Here is a 23210-nt window from a genome sequence, read left to right as displayed (position 1 = left end):
TTTTTTTTTTTTTTTTTTTTTTTTGCAGGACTGGGGACTGGACCTAGGACCTTGTTCTACCACTGCACTACTCCCAGCCCCACGAGGGCCTTCTGACTCCCCGAGTCTGAGTTTCTCCAGAAGCTCTCTGTGGGTGGCAGACACTGACCGCCTCTGGCCAGGACAATGCTGGCCTGTGGTCTACACTCCAAGGGGGTAGAAGGGAAGCAGTCAGGACCCAAACTCAGATATGGGGAGGGGGTCACAGGGGTAACTCCAACAGCAGGTTCCCAGAAACCTCTTAGAGGCAGTAGCTCCCAACTGTGGGTCTCAGGCCAGCTGCTGCCTGAGGTCCAGGGTGGGGCATTCTAATACGATGACTCCTGGTGCCCAGGGAGATGTGGTCAAGGCTGACTGCCAGGGAAACTGTACCCCTGAGCCCCAACTGCCCTGGAGTCTCCTTGGTGACCAGAAGAGAACCACTGACGTAACCTCTGCCTCCTTTGAGGCCCTCTGGGCTCTGGCTCTAAGCAGGCTTTCCTCCGGAGGCTGTGCCAGGCCTCTGTGTTCCACACCTCTTCACAGAGGAAGAAACTGAAGCCCAGGTCTAAGGCCACACCACGGGGGACACCATGGGTCAGAGTTCATATCCCCTTTCAGCCAGACGATCCCACATGGTGCAGTACCCATGGAAGGACACCCAGGCCCAGTCCCTCTTCCCACCCATCCAGGGGCTCCCATCCCCGCCGTGTGAAGGCTCAGGGCAGAGATGCCCCTGCGCCCTGACAAGTGGCCTCATTCTGGCTCCTTGGGACAGGGAAGGGAGAGGCACCCTTATTCTCTGCCACTTCCCTTTACACTCTGGCATGGCCTTTCGGGAAACAGGGCGGGTGAGCAACAGCACTGCCCAGAGCCGCCTGGTGGGGCTGCTGCTTCTACCCGCCGGAGTAGCCCCAGACCCAAAGGTCTTCCTGTTACCATCACTCTGTTCATATTTTCCTCTACTTCATCCGATTATTCCCAAATTTGTTGCTTTGTTCCAGTCTGAGGGCACCCTCCCTGCTGTTTACACAACCGCAGACATTTACAGATGCCGTCAGCACGACGATGTGGGACAGCCCTGCCCCTTGCCCCGACAGCATGAGCCCAACTTGGGTGAGCAGCCTCAACATGCAGCAAGTTAAGCCCTGAAGTGAGAACGCTTCCCTCTCCCAAACTCTTTACCAAAGTGGGCTGTCCTTGTGGTTGTGGGACCCGGTAATGTCCGGGATCCACTGAGAGTTCACGCTCCCAAGGCATCTCCTGCAGAGGACTTACTGTGCTTGGCGGGTGTTCCAACGGGCGCTGCCATTTTGATTTCTGCTGGAACCTCTGGTTGCATCAGTGCACAGTTACTCTCTTGAACTAGGTGATTCCTGAGCCGGGAACAGCACCTAATTGAGGGTCCCCCAAGTCTGCCAGTATGTTAACGTCACCTAAGGACCACAAGGAGAAACCTCCTCCCTCAGGGGTAAGCACTGCATTTTTCAGCTTCCTGTGACGGCCTTAGGCCTGCTGACCCAAACTACCTCAGCAACGGTGATGGCTCTGGGTGCTGGAGATGCCAGGCTGGGTGGAAATGGAAGGGATTTACCAGCAGTTTCAGAGATATATAACCACAGAGCTGGGGCTCAGCCAAGCTTGGGGATCTGGGCAGAGGCCCCAGGTGCTTGTCTTCACCTCCTCAGACCCTGGACCCTGGTTCTGCCCTGTGTTTCACCCTCCACTTCCCTGCTGGTCTCTGCCCACCATGCACAGACCTCAGCTCCTCCTCACACACAAAAGAAAAAAGAGACCCATTCTTAGAGACCTGTGCCTGCCCAGGACTCCAGCTTCCTCTGGTAGCCTCGAGACTGGTCTCATCCCACTGTAGCCTCAGCCTCCGTGGCGAGGAAGCTCAGCTCTCCAGCCGCTGTGTTTGGCACCTGCCAGTCCTGCCTTTCTAGCTGTGTAGGACATCTATAGACAATGACAGTCCCTCAATTAGGAGCTAAAATGACCAGGGCCTTTCTGGTCCTCACATCTTTAGTCTGAGGGTTTTGTGATATTTTATGAACTGAGTTGGTTTTCTGTAGCTCTTTACAAGTGCCCACTTAAAGGGCACCGAGACAAGTGGCAGAAAACAGAAGGGAAGTCAGACACTAATCCTCAGTACTGGTGACAAAAGAGCAGACATCAGAGCGGCCGCACTGCACAGCCTCCTGGAACACAGGCTGGGAGGTGTGGGGCAGAGCCACAGTGGGTGTGGGGGCACAAGGCAGCATGGAGGGGCAGCTTCAGGTTATGTGCGTCCAAATGGGGGTATTCTCTTATTTTCACCCTCCTCCACCGCCCGCCAGGAGGCTAGAAAAATTCCTTTTGTGATTAGTCATTTTTCAGGGAATTTTAAGATGCATGAAATAGGCTTTTCATCCAAATGTTCCTTGCCAGCCCAGGAAATCTTCACCGGATTAAATGTGTGAGAATAAGAATGAACCCCAGATGTGAGGCATCCTTGGAAATCACCCTGGGGAATGAGTCCCAGGACTCAGTCACAGACCAGCCTCCCCTACCTCCCCAGCAGACCTTGTCCTGGGCAGGAGAGACCAGTTCTTGTACCCCAGGATCGTGCCGCTGCCCACTGGAGCACAGAGACCAGGCAGTCACATACAGAGAAGAATGGGGAGTGGGGTTGTGCTCCCGAGACACTGTGCTGTGGCCCGGAAAGTAAAGGGCAGTGTCTAACGGAGGTCACAATCTTGAAGGAGATGTGTTTCGTCCAGGCAGCGTGAGGGGGAGCCAAGGCAGGCTGCGGAGAGATCCTGAATGTGGGGTCACTGCTACGGACACAACCACACCAGGCCCTGTGTTTGTAGATGTGCAGAAAAGGTTCTGGATGGAAATTCAGGAAGCTGACGAGGAGGTTTGTTCTGGAGGAGGATGTGGTGGTAGAGTCTTTTGTACACTACATTATATTCTGCGTTATTCCATTTTTATATGGTTATTTCTATTTTATATGGTTCTGGTATTTTTAAACTGTAACATGAAAGTACGCAGAGTCCTACACATCTGAGGACGTCCAGGATCCCCTCACGGATACTGACAGCCGCAGAGTTCGGAGCAGGGCTGGGGTAAGGTGGCGCCTGTCCTGTGGGAGGTAGGACTCTGCCGGGGGTGTGGTGGCACAGCTCCCCTCTCCAGAGAGAGGGGCTGCTGCAGATTTAACAATGGAAACATGCATTTTACAAATGAGAGGATCAACAGCCGGGAAGTGGTATTTTTAGCTACTGTGGCTCTTCTTGCTTCAAAGGCGTATGTTTCATCTAAAACCAGGCAAACCTCCTACAAAGTCTGCCTGTTTGCAAGGAGTGATTAGCATAATATGAAGAAAAGGCCTGGCTCCACTCTGAGGCAGGAGTGCCTACTACAGGGGGTGCTTTCCCCTGAAATAGAACTGCCAGATGAGAGAAGTCATCAATGGAGACGAAGCCCCTGTTCACACGAGCAGGAGCACTGCCTTGCGCGAATGGCCTGGCTGTTATGGGCACGACGTTACCACTAGCAGTGTAAGATCTGAGAGTGTAAACAAAACCAAGGCTCTGCCCTGGAAGGCTGCCCTTGTGGGTGCCATTTAAACATCACTTGTGCTTCATGTAATTATCTTCTTCCAATTTTAAGTACAAAGGGTTGTGGGGCTGTCTGTCTACATGTCTTTTCTGAGGGGCAGGGCACAGCCAATCAAGGTGAGCAAGAGGGATGGAGGGCAGGTGGGGACAATCACAGCACAAGGTCTGAGGTGGTGACGGTGTCCCCCTCCAAGGTGGCACTGCTGCCCATCGGATGGTGCTGCCCCCTGGCCTCTCTCCTCCCAGCCGTGCTTGGCCTGCAGCCGCACCCTCAATGGCGGTCTTTTCCTGCCCGGACAGAAACCCACCACTGGCTCCGGAAGACGACCCTGGGCTGTGTGTGTGTGTGAAGAGAGCCTGAGACTCTCCTAACACCACAAGCATGAAGCGAAGGCTGTGACCTTCGAGAGCTGTAACTACAGATACTCGTCTCTGGGGCAGCGCTGGAGACAGATAACACTTGGCAGCTGCTCCAGGCCTCTGGCTGTCACACCAGGCCCTGGGCCCCTTCTGGATGGGAGGGGGACCTGAGGCCCTGGGGGTGGGGAACAGAAAGTGGCCGTAGGTGAGCCATCTAATTTTAGGCGTCACCATCAGAATGAGAAGACTGCAAGGCCCACTCATTTCTCCTCACCTCTCACCCTTGGGGTTCCCCCCAGGGGAAAGAGCGCAGATAGGTTTTCCTGCAGAGGGTCAGGGGACGGAAATGCTTGCAGATGGGAAGCACAGCTGAAGACCTCAGAAAGCAATTACCATGCTACTGGGGGGCCTGAGAGAAGCAGAAGGAGCCGGATTGGGCAGTTGCTCAGGCTTCAAGGGCAGGAAGGAAGGCAGGAAGGAAGGGAATTCCAGAACTCTGCCAGCTGTTAGAGGCTGGGCTCCCAACAGAGGTGGCTGGGTGCGGGTGGGGGGTGTCTCTTGGAAAGGGGAGGTAGGACTTCATCCATCATGGAAAGAGGAGCTCGGCCCAGGTGGGAAGAAGGAAAAGCTGGCTTTACTCTACTCGGGAGAGACAGCAGATTCAAGTCAGCTGAGTGCTCAGGCCCCTGGAATGAACTGTGGAAGCCAGAGTCCCTTGAGCCAAACAAGCTCAGGGCAGTGACGAGTAGAGTGGATTTAAACTTAGATCCCAGCACCACAGAATCTTGCAGAATGATGCAACAGCAAGATCCTCTGCCAAGCAAGCTGCCCGAGCCAGCTCCTTAAGGGGTCTTAAGAGGCTAGGGCGGGGGAGGGGTTAAAGGCCACAGCAGCCCCAGAGACTGAGGGTCTCCCCCTAATTTACTTCACTCTTCCCCTGATGGGCTCTGGACCCCACTTCCTTTCCAGCTCCCTGGAAGCTCTGGGGGCTGTGGAGAAGCTAGTTCCTTTGGCATAGCCTCCACACACCTGCAGCCTGTGCGAAGGCTCCGGGAGGCTGCCCGTCGTGGCTTCTGCCCTCTCAGGGACTGTGCACCCTACCCAGCTGGACAGTGCTTTCTGAGCCTGCTTGGGTCCTTCAGTGGCTCACTGGGTAGGCACAGGGCTGCTGGGAGGCAGCCAGGGCCAGGTCGCCCCTGCCCCCTTGCAGCCACGCAGCGAGCCTCCCAGAGATGCCGTCCCACCCCTGGCCCCAGCTCATTCCCACTGATCTTTCGTGGCAGCGTAGGCACCACCTCTCTCCGGAAGCTTTCCTGGACCCGTCCGATCCGATGGCTGGGCACCCTGCTCCCACCCCATCTGCTCCCACAGAGCACGACCGCGCCGCGATGCTGCCACTCGGGGTCCCACAGCGGTGTCCCCACTGGTGGGCACACGCGACAGGTTGGCCGCTTGGTGCTCCCCAGGCCGGCGCAGCGACACTGCCCTCCTGGGTGCCAGGCAGAGGCTCTTCTCTGTCCTTGCAGGGAGGAGGGTGAGTACTTGCCTCCAGCAGTTCCACTCTCAGACGCAAGGCTCTGGCCCGGCCTGACAGCTGTGGCCTAATTTCCAGGGCTATCACTGGTCTCCTTATTTTTACCCACTTGGTATTTTTCATTACTGATGCAGGGGGTGGTGAGGGATTGAGGTGGGGGAGGTGTGGACAAATGGAAGATACAAATGCTGTGGCTGCTGGGTGAGGGACAAGCCGGGCTGGAAAGGGAGGGGGGGTAGGGATGGGAAAAGAGACGATTAAAAAAAAAACTCTAAGAAAGAGGGAAAAAATAAAATCCCAAATCCCACCTCCTGATTTTCCTCAGTAAGCATTTTTGACAAGGTCACAAATGCACTGGCTCTATAGATTTTTGGCTCTAGACCACATTTCAGGCAGCCTTTAAAAGCCAATTCTTGGCGTAGCTTCAGCAGAGCCCGAGGAGAGGGAAAACTAGGGCATTTTTATGCTCTGGGAAAACAACGGATCCAGGTCACAGCTTCCTGGCTGCCCAGAAGCGGCGGGGTACCCCCTCCCCCGGGCCTGAACCTGAGCACCCCACCCCACATCTCCTTCAAAGCAGGAACCATGACACTGGGTCACACACTTCTTTCTTTCTTGTCACCTGTCTGCCTGTCTCTAGACTGCAACCTTGGTGCAGGCAGGAATCACAGCAGCCCGTCTCCATGTGCCTAGGGCTGGCATGGCTCCTGGCACACCCCAGAATGGACAGGAGGGAACCCTGGCTCCCCGCCCCGGCTAGGTGATCGCTCTTTTTATAAACCCCTCAGCGTTCTCCCACCTAAAATGCTCTTGTCACACCAGAAATGCCTTCTCTTGGCGTGATGGAGGCTGCTGGTTCAGTGCACAGTGAGCAGTTCCTGGAAAACAAGGCCCTCAGTTTCCTCAGTTTCAGAACTCAGGTGCTCCTTAAGGCCCCTCCTGGTTGCCGTCTGCCTGAGACTGTGCCCATCTCTCTTCTGTCACAGCCCGTGGCAACCATCCAGGGACCCACGTGTGAGACGGGACCGAGTGGACCCACTGGGAGGCGCTGGGCTTCGTCCACCCTCAGTGCCACACACAACAAGGGAAGAAGCCCTGTTCTGCCAACTCCGACACCTCTAGTCTCTGGCAAGCACAGTGCTGCTGATGGAAGGAAGCCACACAGGAGCGACTGGCTGGGAGGCCTGTGGGATTCCTCGTGCCACCCGCACTCCATCGGCTGGGTCCTCACTGCCTGCTTGTAGCCAGTCTCTGAAGGTTGCTGAGTCACACACATCCCTTCACTCTCCCCTGCTCCCCTGCTGCTGGGAGGTGAGGGACAGACACTCCTGCCAGCACCGCAATGGCCCCCGTAGGGCTTCCCACTTCCTGGCAGTCAGTGTTAGAACCTGGAGCACAGGGTGGACACTCATCCGGGTTTCCTTCCTGGTGTCTCCTGCCTTGGAATCTAATTCTGAAAATAACTGCTTCTCTGCCTGTACCTGAAATGTCCAGGGAGGACACAGGACTTCCTGCATCCGAAAGTGGGCACATGAGCCTGCTACAGTCAGCATCAGCCAGCCAGGCCTTTTCTGATCACCTTGAAGGGTCTGATGAGACTCAGGCCCGGGACAATTGCTGAAGGGGGTGGGTGCTGAGAGGAGTGAGCCTCCGTGCCACATAGTGGGTGGGCTGTGCAGGAACGGGGCTGACAGAGGAGCAAAGGGAGCCAACTGTGGAGGTGGGGGGAGGGAGACCAAGTCCTGGAGACAGGAGGGGGCTCTAGCCATGGGCTTTGAGTGGTTAATGATGCGACCCTGTCCATGCCCAATCTATCCATCCATCCATCCATCCATTTATTTCATACAGGGTCTCACTACATAGTACAGGTTGGCTTTGAATTCACTATATAGGCTGGCCTCGAACTTGAGGTGATCCTCCTGCCTCAGCCTCCTAACTTCTGGGATTACAGGCATGTGCCACTATGCCTGGCAGATCCTTGTGCTTGCGAGGCAGGCGCTGGAACCACTGAGCTAAATCCCTGGCCCTGTTTTTTTTTTAAAGAAAACATGAGGCTGAGAATTGGTTTCTGTCCTATGCCATCTGCTATGTGGAATGGGCAGCCATGAAGAAGTACAGGGTCAGCAGATGGGAGGGGGATGCAAAGGAAGGGAGGATGCTGTCATTCAAGTCTATGTTAATGAAGATTCAATGGCTTTCTCCCTCACCCACCTCTAGAAAACAAGAGAAGCTGAATCAACCCCAGAACACCTGCCTTCCAGGAGGTGAGTGGAGGGAGCAGCAGAGGTGGCAAGGGAGGCCAGGCCCAGCTCTGTGACAATCCTCTTGCTTCCTGGGCCTCCCTCAGCTCAAAAGGAGAGAAGAGAGGGCCCTGCTCTCTGGGCAGCTCCCCTTGTGGCTGCTCCTGATGCTGCATCACAGCTACATACCAGCCTCTCTTCAAGTGCTTTCCACATGTTTTGTCATTTATTCCTCACAAAGAGCAGGAGGAGACAGTGATGGCCCTTGACTTCATTTTTCATTTTAAGAATACAGTGCTTAAGGCTGAGGGTGTGGCTCAGCGGTAGAGCACCTGCCTAGCATGTACAAGGCCCCGGGTTCCATCTTCAGCACTGCCAAAAAAGAGATACACAATGCCTTTGAGGCCCTAAATGTAATCCCCAGAATCCCCCTCCCTGCAAGAAACACAGAAAGAAATAAAGAAAACTGCTCAGGAAGGCAGCCATAATGTGGGCCCTGTCTGGACTGCCTGGAATGTCATGGTAAAGAGCAGTTCCTTCCTCTACTCTATGTGGGATCTGTTAGGGCTGTCAGCCATTCACAGAACCTACAGTCTCAATGTTGCCTCTGTCATCCCCACCAGGGACATGTGACTTCTCTGGGCCAATCAGAGCTTCCCTGTGGACCACAACCTGCAATGATGTGAGAGTCACATGATATGGTGGCCATATCTCTCTGACTTAGAAGAGACCAAAACAATGAGGCTGACAGATTACAGGGGCACCTCAGTTTACAAACTTAACTTGTTTTATGATTTTGGGGAAGATGGCTGTGGTTGTGTCTTCACCCAATGCAGAGTTTGCAAGAACTGAGGAATTACTGAACGTGGTTTTCAAGACTCTGCCCAGAGCTAAAAAATAACAATTCTGGGTTTCAGGAAGATTGTGCTCAGTGCCCAGTGCATTGGGAATGCTTAACAAACATCAACAGGAAACAGACAACTCCAGGACATGTTCCCAGGAGCTTCTAATTCCCTAAAAAAGCACGCGCGCGTGCACACACACACACACACACACACACACACACACAAATAGCCAACTGCAAAGAAAAAGTGACCACCTGGACTGCATTAAAAATTAATAGACTATGAACAGAGTGATAATGATAAGGCAAACCACAGAGAAGATAATTACAATATATGCAGTGTGAAAGACTTGAATCCAAAATAAATATAAAACTTGCACAAATCAGTATGAAAAATACTGATAATCCAGTGAGAAAATAACATAAACAGGCTCATCATGAAGGATATCTGGCAAAAGATCTACGAAAAGCTGTCCAGCATTAGTCTTCAGGGAAATGTGAAATAAAACTACACATCTACGAGAATGGCTGAAATTGAGGACTGATGATACCAAGTGTTGAGGTGGATGTGGAGCACCTGGAACTCTCTTGCCTTCCTAATGGGAGTAGAAGTTGGTGTAAGCAACCTGGACAGCAACTCCCAGAGTTATGGCTGTATATCCACTTGCCAGTCCCACAATTCCTAGATGTGTACGTACAGAAATGTGTATATGTGTAAAAGACGCAAGAGAACTTTCATAGCACCATTATTCATAATACAGCCAGACTGAAAACTCACATGCCCACCTGTGCCTGAATGGATAAATAAATCATAGCATCTTCATAAAGTAGAATCTTCCATGGAAATGTGAATATGGAAATGTGAAGCAGAAGGCATGTTGTGGTTAAGATAGGGAGGTGTGATGGGCGTGGTGGTGCACGTCTGTAACCCCAGCTTTCTGGAAGGCTGAGGAAGGAGGGCTGCAAGTTCAAGTCTTCCTGGGCAGCTCTGTGAGATCCTGTCTCAAAATAAAAATTTAAAAAGAGGGCTGAGGATGTAGCTCGGTGCAAAGGCCTTGGGTTCAATTTCAGTTTTTAATACCACTAGGAAAAAAAAAAAAAAAAAGAGCTGGCTTTACCAGAGTTGACAAAATCAAGTTGAAATCAAGTCAAGTCTCAAGTCAGAACTCCTGGGCATACAATGGAGTCTGCAAAGCAGGTTCTCTGAAGCAGCAGGAAGGGCCAGGCGTCCTTCCTTTGCCTGGGAAGGACTGGATATGCAAGCAGCAGTCTGGGGCTACCCAAGGCCACAAGTTTACCGATGGCCTGAGGCGAAGAGCAGACACAAGGCTAGGTAGAGCTGCGGCGGACGACTGCAGCCATGACTGTCGCTCCTTCTGACGGAGTAGGCAGAGAGATCGTATCTTAGCCCTTGAGGAAGAAGCTTCCACAAGGCAGGAGTGAGCACTCAGGCTCAGCTACACCTACAGTGGGCTAGGAAAAAACAACAACTACCCTGAGTTACTTGAATCCATCTTAGCTTGGCTTCAGAACAAGCAAGGCCAACATGGAGGAGCTATGCGAGTGTGCTCAGCCAGGAGGAAATCTGATCAGCCGGAAGGAGTGGGTGAAACATCCTCTTGCACAAGAGTAAGAGGGAGGCTCTGACTGCGAGAGGCATTCACTGTCAAAGCACCAGCGAGGCCTGAGGAGACGGTGGTGCAAGCGAGATGGAGACCAGAAGTGGGCTGCGATAGTGACAGGCCAAGGAGGATGAAGGGAAGGACACGCAGATCTCCTCTGTTCCTGTTCCGTGCTGCCGGCAGGAGCCAGGCCAGGCTGATTGCTCTGCAGGTGGTGCCAGTCTCACTGCCCTGGCCATCACTTTCCCTTCCTCACACACAAGACCTGGGGTGGGGGGCACAGCTTGGGGCTGCTGGGTGGCTGTCGAGCTGGGGCAAATGCTCTGCTGTTATAGGGACGTCCAGAGTTGAGATGACGACAGGAACAGACTCAAAGCCTCTATCCTCCTGACTGGGGAAGCAGTAAACTTTTATGGAAAGTTCCACTGCCCACTTCAGAGTCAAGGGCCTCCTTGTGTCCTGTCCAAGCATGGACGGCAAGAGGCATTTGGCCTGTGCAGCATCCTTTCCTGTGGTATCACTGTTCCCCCAGGGCAGGTCCCTCCGAGAGCCATCATTACCCATGCTCTAAGATGTGGCCTTTGCTATGTGGAAGGGGCAGCTGATCTGGGGTCTTTTACAAATGCATGTATATTGTGTTTTTTTGAGACAGAGTCTTACTATGTAGTTCAGGCTGGCTATCAACTCACTATGTGGCCCTGGCTGGCCTTGAACTGGTGGCGATCCTGCTGCCTCAGCCTCCCAAGTGCTGGGATTACAGGTGTGTGAGACCATGCCCAGTTTACAGATGCACATGACAGAAACCTTTCTGGGTACTGTTCTGAATGGGGCTTGGGTGTGGGGGCTCTGTGATATCAGTGCCTATCTGCTGAAAGCAATCACTTGAGGGGCAGGGAGAACCTCACAGAGCAGCCCTAAGAATTGTGCTGAAACCATACCACGATAAAAGGAAGCGTGTTCTGAGAAATGCATTGTACAACAGATGGACAGGAGACACACGTGCTAAAGCTGTCTTTCCATGAGTTGGTGACACACATTTGTCTGTCCTGGCTCAGATGCAGTCCTATCCCAAAGTGGCAAGAGGATGGAAAGTGACTTCTAGGGGCCAATTCCAAACCTGCTGCTACTTGTTAAAAAGATGCTACAGTACCATACAGTTTAGCTACTTGCCAATTCACCAAACTTCCCGAGTTACCAGTGTCAGAGCTTTCCACGTTTCCTGGAATCCTTAGGAAATGAATAAACAGTCAGATCCAGAGAATATTACAGGTTCCATCTGGAAACAAGGTCTCAAGCTTAGGGAGACATTTGTTATCAAGTTTTCAGTCCCCTAAAACAGTCTGTGACGATTGCTCTCCAGCCCTGCGGCGTGCCTGAGCTACGGGCTGGGCCAGGTCAATACTGCTCAGGTGTGCGGACTACAGTGTGTGCCCTGGGTAGGAGGCTGGAACGAGCCAAGCTGAGGAGAGATGACAAGTCCAAGGCCGCATGCCATACGTGGGGTGAGTGACTTTCCTACCAACCCCGTGCCTGTTCTTTCCACCGCTGGGGCTCCTGGGCACAGTGACACACAGCTGGCTGCTTGGGTCACCTTGAAGGCCAAGTGTCCTCCCCGCATCAAGTTTAACTGTGGACTCTAACCTCCTACAGTTGTGCTCAAAGCCCTTGCATTCCTGAAACCTGGGGGCACTGCCCTTCAAAGCTCCCAGAACATACTGTGCAGCCCCTACTCAGGACCCCGTCCTCCTCCAGGACCTGGGAGAGCCTAATTAATGCCAGCCCATCTTAAGAGTGTTTTCATTTGCCAGAGGAAAGACAGCCCTCTTGCTATGAGTGCCAGTTTTTAGGACGGTACGGGGACTGCTTGGAGGGGGCAGAGCAAAGCCAGCGTTAGCCCCAGGTTGCTTGGCCCTCTTTCCACTCCTGCGTCAGCGAGGAGCAGGAGAGCCCCATCTCAGATGGTTCTGTGAGGTGCTGGGATGCTGGGCACTCTGCCCTAATTAGGGGATCACAGACATGCAGAACGGGTCAGGGTGTCTGAATACTGCCCCTTGCAAGGACATCTTTACCTCCGAGGGCATGATTTTTCTCCCAGGCGGTCCTTTGTGTCAGATCAGGCCTCCCTGTCACTCACAATCCCAGTGTTGTCTCCAATTAGCAGATCAGAAGCCAAGGGCTGGTTGTGCAAGATGGCTTCTGCCACACCCTCCTCTTTGCTGCCTTGCTTTAAAACAAAAGTGCCCCACCCTGGCCCCCAGAGTGGAGGGGATGAGGGAGGTTCGCCCGAGGAGCTGGACAGACCTTAATTAAGTCTGTGAGGAGAAGCTTTCTCTGAGAAGGAAGGAAGACATCCCTCAGAAGAATTCCTCCAGCCCTATTCAGTGTCCTGTCTCTCCCTCAGTGGTGAACCCAATCAACATGGCTGCAAAACAACAAGAGCTCAAAACCTGTCTGCATTCTGGGTAGCAGTATTGCAGATAGCTAAATTAGGTGGGAATATTACAGGCAGTCAGGCCCTCGAGAGAGTCAGTGCAGAGGATGAAAACACATTACAACTGTGGCCACAGGTAATCTGTTGGAGGCCAGGCCTCCACACAAAGATGGAATGACGAGACGTAAGACAAGAGGTAACACTCCATCCAAGGAAGACTAGATAGACATCAGTCACCTTGGTGGGTGACCAAGACCCCCAGACTCGTCCCTTTCTGAAAAGTTCTGTTTGTCCATGTGCACTTGCTATGTGACCTGCTTTCCCACTGGGTCCCTATTACTTAAGCGACTATACTTAAACTCTTACTGGCTGATCACAGCTGTAACCCACGTTGTACCCACGTGGTCATGTTCTGTGAGACTTCCGCTGAGAAGTGGGGTCCTCAGCAACCCATTTTTGGGCCCGTTCCTGCCTCTCAGAAGCTGTATCTTTCCCCCTCAATAAATATTTCGTGCTCTTAACCTCCGTTGTTCCCAGGATTCATTCTTTGATTTCAGAGAACACAAACTCGGCGCATCAGACATCTAACAGGCTGGGAGTTACATTTCCCTCATACGATATTTGGAGGTTGTGATATCATTTTCTGTATCAGGAGGACCAGGGCCTCGGACTCAGAGTTTATTTTTATTCTGAGCTAACGAACCCAATCCATTAAAAGGATGAGAGGCAGCGAGCTGGAGTGGGTCTCTCAGCCACTCTGTTGTAAGCTGGGGCCTGAGGCAAAGTGTGCTTTTCTGAGATGCCCACGGAATCAGGGCAGCTGGACTTCACACTCTTCTCCACTTTGCCTTCCGTTAGCCTCGGCACAAGGGGCTTCTGGGGGCTGCCACTGCCTTGGGCTCACAGGCAGAGGCGCGTGTCCCCAGGGAAAAGGACACCAGAGACTAGGAAGGTTCCGGGGTGTGAGGAGGGAACTGGCCTCAGGAGCGGTGAGCCCAAGTGGGCTGCAGAATAGCCAAGGCCAGCAAAGTGGAATTTCCCAATTACAGCATGAAAGAGCTGCTTCTCCCGACGTCCCCTCTCTAGTCCCACAATTACAAACAACTCCAGTTTCTAGTGGCTGCCCTGCCCCGCCACCCACCTCAATGACCAATCAACGCCCCACTCCACCTATTGCCCCTCTTCTCACGTAAGGGCTCTTATGTAAACCTAGGATGCTGGAAGGCAGTGGGGGCAGTGAGAGGGGGCACATCTGGGGACTGTCTCAGCATCTGCTGAATGGGCGAGACTACCATGTCTGTCTCCGTCAGGAGAGGGACAGTGGGACCAGAATGAACCGAAAGCCTTGTGCTGGGCTTCTCTGGGTCGGGGTCTCAGGAAGGAAGTCCCATGATCGCCTCTTCCTTTCCCACTTGGGCCCTGACTCATCCTCTCCGGATGCCTGCTCCATCTTTGGGGCACCCCCTTTCCCTGGGAGGGTGGTGGGGACTCATCCACCATCAGCTGGGCAGTCAGGTCGCAGCCCTTGTATTCACAGCACACAGTGGCTCATTAAAAATGAAAGCATTCGCTGGCAAGTGCTCTTTGCAAGGCAGCAGGGAGGAAGAGGAGGGGAAAAAATGCAGTTGATGGAGCCAAAGGACGCTGGCCAGAGCGCTGCGTTGGCAGGCAGCGTGGAGAGTCTTCAGACTCGCTACTTCCCAGCACAGAAGCAGGCTTGTAAAGATCACAGCTGTTGGGTTATGCCGGAGTTCATATCACAGCTTATCAAAGAGGCTGGCTTTTTTCCCTCCTCTCCTTTTCTCCTGCGTATAAGTGGGGTGGTTCACGGGCAGACAAGGCCTGGGGTTGTTCTGCCGGCATTAGCATGGAGGGTGGGAAGAGGCCGGAGGGCGGCAAAGCACACCAACACCTACTCTGGGCAGAGTTGGTTTAGCGGGGTTGGGAAGGGTGCTGGTGAGTGTTCTGGGCACCAGGGCAGCAGAGCTGGCTCTCAGCACAGAAGGTTCAATTATCTCTCACGCGGGACTGGTTTCCTCTCCCCACAGAGCCCTGGGGGAGGCGAAGGCCAGGGCCGTGTCAGGAGGCTGGACGCAGCCCCCTTCATCAGCCCTGGGGTCGGAGCCTGCACGATCGTGCTGAACCCTAAGCAGAAGGACACTGAGCAGCTCCGTTTCATGGACAGAGCAGGATGGGCTTGGAAATCGGAAACATGGTTCCACATCGAGGAAGTGGAGTTTTAACCCAAGTCTGACCCCAGAGGTCACACTCTTCTCTCTCAGGCTCTGGGTTCTGGGCAGAGTTGGGGTGTCTCGCCAGTCCCCTCACTGCACCCTGCTGCACACACCTCATCTTCCTGCCATGTGCGGGCTTGGCCTCCACAACCTGCAACCCCGAGAAGGGCCCGGAAGCATAGCAGGTCCCCAACAGACACCACGTGGACACCCCGGCCTGGCTGTGGCTTGAGAGTGCCATTCCTAGTCCTGGACTCCACTTAAAGAGTGCGGCCTGGGGAAATCACACATTCCCTCAGGGCCAAGAGACCCACCAGGTGTCTGTCCCCAGGGCCACTGGATGCCTCTGTCCTCTCACAGACTGCAGCCCCTCCCGGCCCCACGCAAAACACAACCGCAGACAATGGCTGCTAACTCCAAGATAGAAGATTCTCTTCCCTCTTTCTCAGAGCTCATCATTAGGGGATGACAGGAGCAGTGGAAGGGCTGTGAAACCACTGGCTGCGCTCTCTCGCAGGCCTGTGCCTTCATGGAGGCAGTCTGCATGGACCACCAGCAGGGCCCCCTTTAAAGCCATCAGCAGGAAAGAAGAACATGAAACAGAGAGGCGGACGACCAGAGGTTGCTGGGATGTGTGCCCTAAAGTCGGGACCTGCTGGAGAGGGCTCAGAGAAGAAAGCGTGGTGATACCTCCCCACGCCCACGGGTCATCCTTTTGGGGGTCCAGACCATCAGAAGCTCTTCCTTCTTGCTGTGGTCCTGCTATTTTTCTTTATTTTTTCCCTGTTTCTTTGAGACAGGGTCTCACTATGTAGTTCAGGAGGGTCTTGAACTCACTACATAGTCCATCCTGGTCTCAAACTCAAGGGAACCCTCCTGTCTCAGCCTCCCAAGTGCTGGGATTCCAGATGTGTACCCCATGCATAGCTTTTTCTCTCTATCTCCTGCCATGATGCTGTCTTTGGGCCCATTTCTCAGGGTGCCCTCAGTTCCCTACTTGGCGAGCCCGTGGCTCTCCTCTCTTTGGGGGCCAGCTCCTGGATCAAGTCTCTAGGCACCCCCCCATTTCCGGTCCCCCACGCCTTCCTCTCCTCCTCATCTTCCCTCACCGCCTCCTGCCAGCTCCCTAGTTCATCCCCTTCCTTCAAGCTGGTCTTCTGGCTCCTCCTCCTTCCCCAACCCTCATGTACTGGAGCTCCTTCAGGCTCGGCCTCCTCGTACTCCCTAAAAACGAAAGCTCCACAGGGCAGCACCATCTGGAACACCGGGCTGGTGTCGGTAAGTATCTGTTGACTGAATGTCTGTAACGTCAATTTCCAGATTTGCAACTTGGATCTTCCCTTTGAAGAGCCAGGTGCACCTAAATGCTTCTTCAACGTCTTTCTTTTGACGTCCCCAAAGCAAGTCAAACTGAAACATGTGACCATCCTCCTGTCCTGCTACTCACTCAGGGCTCCTGCCTCAGGGACCAGTGACACCATCTACCCGGTCATTCAAACCAGGAAGCTCGTGTTACACCCGCCTGGCATCCCCTTCACTCCCTGCAACAACCAGTCCCAGTCAACTAGACTTCCTATAAATACAGAATTCCTTCGCTGCTTCCCGCCCCTCACAAACTGCCAGTCTCGCTTGGACAACAGCCTCAAAGTGGTTTTGTCAGTCTTAGCCCCCCAAACCCATTCTTTCCAGCAACACAGCAATCTTTCAAATCGGCCAAACTGTGGCCCTCTCTGCCCATGCCCGGCCAGTGGTCCCTACTGCCCGCTGGGCTAGTGACCCTGGTCTTTGGTATGACTCACTCAGCTGGGCCCCTCTTCCCTTGCTTTCTATAGCTTTTTATAGCAAAATGAGCTCTCCATGCGCTTTCCTGCCTTGAAGCTCCGTAACTCCCCAGTCTTTGGCACCTTATTTGAGTCGTTGGTTTCCCAAGAACCCTGGACCACTTCAGCCCACCACACTGAAGGTCTGATTTCCCTAGCCAGGAGGGAGGCCCAGCCACCCTCTGTTGTACGCCTCTCTACTGATCTAATATGCGGGGCTTAGAACGAGTGCTGGCAAGCTTGTGGGGCCTTGTGGGCTATTCTGGAAACCTCCACCTGCTTCATCGGGGAGGTTGGTGACACTGGCTCACTTTTCTGAGGACCCTGCTCCTTGGAGCTGAGTGTGAGACAAAGGGAGCCAGGCTGCTGCTGATGACATTTTTCAAGGCCTGCAGTCCCTGGGGCTGGTGCCTTATAACCATCAGGGTTGAGATTAGAGGACTCAAGAAGCTGATCTCGCCAACCCCACAGGGCCCCTTAGAAGAGCCTTGTGTCATTTTGCTTCTGGCTCCCCTACTTTCCTCTTGAGACTGATGGTGGCATTTGGGAGGTGACATTTCACATGAAGGGAAAACCGTACCTCGAAAAGCAAAGATAATTCAGTTGTTTTGCAGAAATGTCTATACCGTCCTACCTCAGCAACCCAGCGTGCAGCTGGAACCTTCTTCATTTCTCGTAAGAACAGACATGAAGGTCAGGAAGAGGAGGCGAGAGGAGGGAAAGAGCAGATGGCTGCTTGGACACCAAGTATGGTACAAAACGCAAAGCCCTGGCTCTGTGGGGAAGAGGAGGCGCGCGGCGGAGCTAACCTGATGATGAAGGGGCCTCTGACCTCGAGGAGCTTCCGTTCACTGCTGAACCTCTGCAGAAGGTTAATCATGAACTTATAAAAGTAGGAGTTCATGGTAGGAGTGGAAGGAGAACATTCTAAGCCTTTGGTACCTGCGGAGAAAGGGACAGCACCAGAATTTATTCTATGTGTCTCTAGGCTGATGAAACCCATACAGAATATAAACAATTCTAAGCACCTAAACAGTGTGTGCGGGTGGCTGTGTGTAACAAAATGAGAAAATCTTCAAGGGCCAGACCGGTGTGCAAAGCACATATAGGAAGCACATTTTGCTTCCTGCAAAAATTCCTATTTACCTACCCACTCCTCCATCCAACTGCAAATGACACAGGGAACATCTCGTATGTGTAAGACCCTTCTAGATGCTATGATATTTAGAACAAGATAAACTTTTACTCATTAGCCCAGTAAATGAAATACGAGGGGGGGTACTATGCCCAGATAAGGACAATGACAAGTTGAAGAGAACGAGGGGTAAGGCAGGCACATTCTCAGTGGTTAACAAAACCAGCAAACCCACGAGAGGTGGAAGCCGAACTACTCCCGTTTTACGTGAGAAAAAATAAATGGTGTGTACACCCGCTGCGTTAAAGACAGCAAACACCAAACAGTGCGAAGCGTTTCAATCTTCACCTAACATTTGGAAATCAAACACGCTTTCTTCCTCATCTCCAGAAGATGCTCTTCTAGGTTGGTACCCTGAACACCTTCAAAGCCCTGGGTTGTCTTTATAACAGGAAATGCAGTGCCCGCCTCTGATATGCGTCCTAGCTGAAATCACACTGAGGACTGTCACCGCGGTCCCTTCAACCCCCTCCCATACCTGTGCCCAGTGAAGCATCCGGCACAGTGGGGAGAAGGGAAGGGCCGATGGGATGGTCCTGGCATGGTGTATTTATACACCTCCATTCATCCTTTCATTTCTAATGCCCTCAAAGACCACGCTGCAGAGGTGGCAGAGACGGCAGTGGCTCAGTCCGTCCAACACACTCACAGGGACTCTGCTAAAACAGTGGCTTTATTGAGATTTTTATCCATGTACCTACCATAAAGTTCACCCCGCCAAAGTGTATAATTCAGTTTTTTCAGAATAGTCATAAAGCTGTACAGCAATCACCACTAATTCTGGAATATTTTTATCACCCTCAAGAGAAATCCTGTAAAAAAATTTTAAAACAAGGGCTGGGGGTTTAGCTCAGTGCTGTTGCTCCTGTCTCTCAAGCGCAAGGTCCTCAGTTCAATCCCCGGTACCAAAACCAAAAATCTGGTACACATCAGCAGTGCCTGCCTGTTCGCCCTTGCTCCAGGTCCTGGAGACCACTGATCTACTTTGTTTCTATGGACTTGCCCCTTCTGGACATTTCACATATGTACATGGAACGGTAGAGTACGTGGCTTCTTTTGTGCAGCGCATTTTCGAGGTTCATTCTCATAATACCCATCAGTCCTTCATTCTTAAGGGTGAATCATGTTCCACTGTATGCACACACCATGTTTTGACCATTCATCAGTTGCTAGATATTTGGTTGTTTCTACTTTTCAGCTAGTATATAAATAATGCGGTCGGGAATATTCACTTGCAGGTTTGCTGTATAGACATTTTTTTCATGTCTCTTGGGTATTTAGCTAGGAATGATTTGCTGGGTCATATGGCTACTCTATATTTAACTTCTGAGGAATTGCCAGGCCATTTTCCATAACGGCCACACCATCTTACATTCCCACTAGCAGTGTAGGATGGTTCCAATTTCTCCACATCCTCGCCAACATTTATTATCTGCCTTTTTGATTATAGCTGTCCTAGTGGTTGGGAAGTGGTATCTCATTGTGGTTTTGATTTGCATTGCTCTAATGACTAATAATGGTGGTACGTTTACTAGCCATGTGCATGTTTTCTCTGGAGAGATGCCTATTCAATTCCTCTGCCCATTTTTAAGGTGGGATATTTGCCTTATTGAGTTGCAAGGGTTCCTCATGTACTGGTTGCAAGTCTCTTATGAGGTACATATTATGTAAATATTTTTTTCCTATTCTGTGGGGCTCTTTTCTCATTCTTGATGGTACCTTCAGAAGCACAGAATTTAATTCTTTTATCTTGTTCTCTTTTTTGTGATGTGGCGCTGGGGACTGAACTCAGGGATTCATGCATGCCAGGAAAATGCTATACCACGGAGCTACCCACACAGTCTCACAAAATTTTAAATTTTAACTAAGTCCAGTGTATCTTTTTTTTTTCTTGGGCTTTTCACTTCTGCCAGCCTCTCTATGGTTCTGGCGCTCTGTGGGAATCCTGTAGCCCTCCCTGCAGTGGGGAAGGGGACCAGGCACCAACACAAGGTAAGCAGGACGTGAGCTCTCCGAGGGCCAAGTCAGGCTGTGAGAGGTCATCTCAGGTGTTAGACGCACTGGCCTAGGGTGTGAAAGAAGAATGTGTGGGGCCATCCAGAGCCTTGGAAGCGAGTCTCACAGAGGCGCCTCTAGGGTTGAGCATCAGATACCAGTGGCCAGAGAGTGGCAGTGACATGTCCTCCTAGTTCTGCCTTTTGAGCTTGATGCAGACTTCCCTCAAATTCTCTTCTGGTCCTTGTAGGAAAGTGGCTGGAAACTAGAAATCTTTTTCTGACTGGTTTCTCCCAGCTGCGGTTTACTCTATGAGGATTCCTTACCAGGTGCCACATGTCTGAATCCTGCTGTCCTCATCCCTGAGACCCTCCTAGGTAGCCCAGTGAACCTGGAGTGAGGAGCCTGGTCAGGAGCAGGCCTTGTTTAACTTCCTCCTGTTTGGAGTCTGTCCTGGGTCTCTGCCCAAGGTGGTCGGGCTTGAGGGGTGCGGGGGCAGAGCGCAGAGCGGCTCTGAAACGGCTGTTTGCAGAATCAAGTGTCACATTGTCAAAGTCTTTGAAGAGGTGACTGCAGGTACAAATGTTGAGGCAGCCCCACTGCATCCTCATCTTCAGAGATAAATTCAGAGGCCCAGTGCTGGCCTGGCTGGGGACACAGGATCTCCCTGCCCCCTGCAGATACATGAGGACTGGGGCCCAGTTAACTTCAGGGTCCTCCTAGGTGCACATCTGTAAAGATTCCTTGTGTCCCTGTCCCCTCGCTGCTTTTCTGCGTGCACCCCTTGCCTATCCCATTTCCAAGTCTAGGACTATTGAGGCTCTAAAGTATTTCAACAGTTAAAGGGAGGATGGGGAAGGGAAATGCAAAAAGAATGAAGGTGCATCTATGTACCAACTCGCCATGATCAATGCAATGACATGTACTATAAGCACATACTAACAAAAAAGAAAAAGGACAACGTGAGCAATATGTGGAGTAATCATAAAGAAAAAAAAAAATCCTCCCTGGCTGGGACCATCTATTTCTAAGGATCTGGTGTCTCAGGCAGGCAGTGGGGTTCTAGCCTGACAGGGCAGTAGAAGGCACTGAGTGTGGCCTCAGTTTCCTTATCTGTAAGTGGGGGCACTAAGAGCACCTCAGGAATGAGACAAAATGTGCAATGTATTGGGTCTGGAACCTGCCACACAGCCTGTGAAAAATAGGGGCTGCTTTCCCTTCGAGGGACAGAATGCTCTCAGTTGAGTCTTGGGCTGTGGGATTGTCTGGAAATGTCTGAGTGGGGAGACTTAAGATCTTGGACAAATTCAGGATGTTCTATTGGGATGTGGTGTCCCTGTACCCCCCCCCATCATACACCTCAGGAGGGAGACCAGAACGCCCTTCAGCTGACACACTGGCTGAGGATGGCAGGAGAAAAGGCCTGGTCTCTATAGTCTCCTCAGCTCCCACTCTGGGCCAAAAAAATGGCCTCTCAAGTCCAGGCTGTATGGTGGCCCTTAGGGGAAGGAGGAGAAGGCAGAGGCACATGTGGAGAAGCCCTGTTAAGTGATTCACATCCTCACAGTGCAACAGCCATGGGAAAAACTTGTGCAGTCAGCTCTGAAATGCTCCTGCTGCCTAAAGACAAACCGTAAGAAACCAGCCACTCCCTGACCAGGCACGTGCGTTCCCTGACCCAAGGCTGACAAAAAGCCAGGGTGTGACCGGAGCTCCAGGGGAGTAGCCACCAACAGCAGGACCTTCTGTCCTCTAGGATCCCACCTATCAGAAAGACCATACTCTGAAGAGGAGGAGATGCTGCCTGTATGGCTTATATATAGATGTCCTCCCAAAACCTCATGTGCTCATAAGTGTGACTTTTCAGAGGTGGCTGGATCATGGGCACATGATACTGGGATTAAGGGTACGTGGCACTGGATTAATCCATGGATCGGTTTAGTATAGTCCTGGGTGTGGATAATGGGAAGGTCTAACCTGGGTGTGGGTAGCACCATCCAAAGGGCTCGTAGCCTGGATGGGATAAAAGGGAAAGGGAGGCTTGCTGTTGCTGCTTCGATGCCCCTCTGCCATGTGACCCGGCTTGGAGCCAGCCAGCTATGGACTGAAAGTTCTACAAGCTGGGAACTGAAATAAACCTTTGCTCCTTAAACCTGTGGGTGTTGGCTATTTTGTCTCAGCAATGAGAAAAGTAACAAAGGACAGGGTTGGGAGTCCTTTCGAAGCAGGAGACGGTAGGGGCAGGACAAGGAGGAGGGCTGTCACAGTGCTTACCAGGGACAGGGTGAGGCCCTATGGGATCTCTCTCAGCCTTAGTTTCCCCTGTGCCTAGCCACTTCTCTGATCTTGGCAGCCTTTAGGCCTAGCTGGCTCAAGATGGAACTTGGGAAAAGAGGTTCTTTGCCAGGGCTTCGGGCACAGGAGGAGCAGACGAAGTGGAGACAGAACTGGCCCCTGGAGGGTGACTCTAGCAATGAAGCCTCGAAACAGCACTGGATTCTGCTTTCCTGCAGCCCACACCTCCCAGGGGAGACCTTAAGCGCCTCCAGAGGCCTCGTCTATTCACCTGTAGCTCTTGCTCACCCTGCTGTGTGATTGGCAGCATTCTGTCCCCCAGGAGTGCCCTGGACTGGGCAGAGCTGAGGCCAAGGGTCTGCTAAGAGGCTGTCCATCCGGGTCCTGCAGAGGTTGGGATGTGAGGAAGAGTGCAGGCCCTCAGCCAAAAAGATCTGCCTCATGTTTCTGGTTTGGGCAAGCGAGGAGCCTGCCATGCTCTGGCAGGAAGTTCACGTGACCAGCGGGCTGCCCGGGGGCAGACAGATGCTGTGGGGAGCCCTCTGTATACAAAATCAAGCCGGTGGGGCGGTGGCTGGGGAGCCAGCCCCACAGATGGTGCTAAGTGAAACCTGATGTGGCGACATGAGAATCTGCAGAATGTCTCACAAACAACCTTCCCTGGGATGTTTTGGATTGAGTTTTGTGGCTATGACGTGAAGGAACCTCACATGTCAGGATAAAAATAGCTCTGGCCTCAATACACAATGAGAGTTACAGTTCAACAGAACCAGATGAGAAAACATTAGCCGCTCAGCTCGGCTCAGGCACAGCAAGGTCCCTGCTCTGCTCCCCACCCTCCCTCTCTGCTGGGGTCGGGCTGTGTCAGGACAGCCCCTCGAGAGTGGGCATCAGGATCTGCTGCCCTGGAAGTGCTGGGAAAAGGCCAGTGGCTGCTTGGAGCACTGAGGAGCCTGAGGGGCCAGATCAGATCAGGTCCCGCTGCTGCCTAGTAGGGCAGTGAGACTTCCCGGAGGG

The 23210-nt window shown here is 52.6% G+C and overlaps 1 protein-coding gene across 1 annotated transcript in view; it reads right to left on the bottom strand.

The window, feature by feature from the left end:
- Positions 1–23210, bottom strand: part of Vac14 (VAC14 component of PIKFYVE complex) — a 100095-nt gene that overhangs the window by 19727 nt on the left and 57158 nt on the right. Inside the window, exon 14 of the mRNA XM_010644439.2 lies at positions 17518–17650. Coding sequence (XP_010642741.1) covers positions 17518–17650 — 133 coding nt within the window. The remainder of the gene's footprint in view (positions 1–17517; positions 17651–23210) is intronic.

The sequence above is a fragment of the Fukomys damarensis genome, unplaced genomic scaffold (genome assembly GCF_012274545.1).
Source record: "Fukomys damarensis isolate Sample0158 unplaced genomic scaffold, DMR_v1.0_HiC HiC_scaffold_32, whole genome shotgun sequence".
Classification (NCBI taxonomy): domain Eukaryota; kingdom Metazoa; phylum Chordata; class Mammalia; order Rodentia; family Bathyergidae; genus Fukomys; species Fukomys damarensis.
This window is presented reverse-complemented; position numbering and strand designations above follow the sequence as displayed.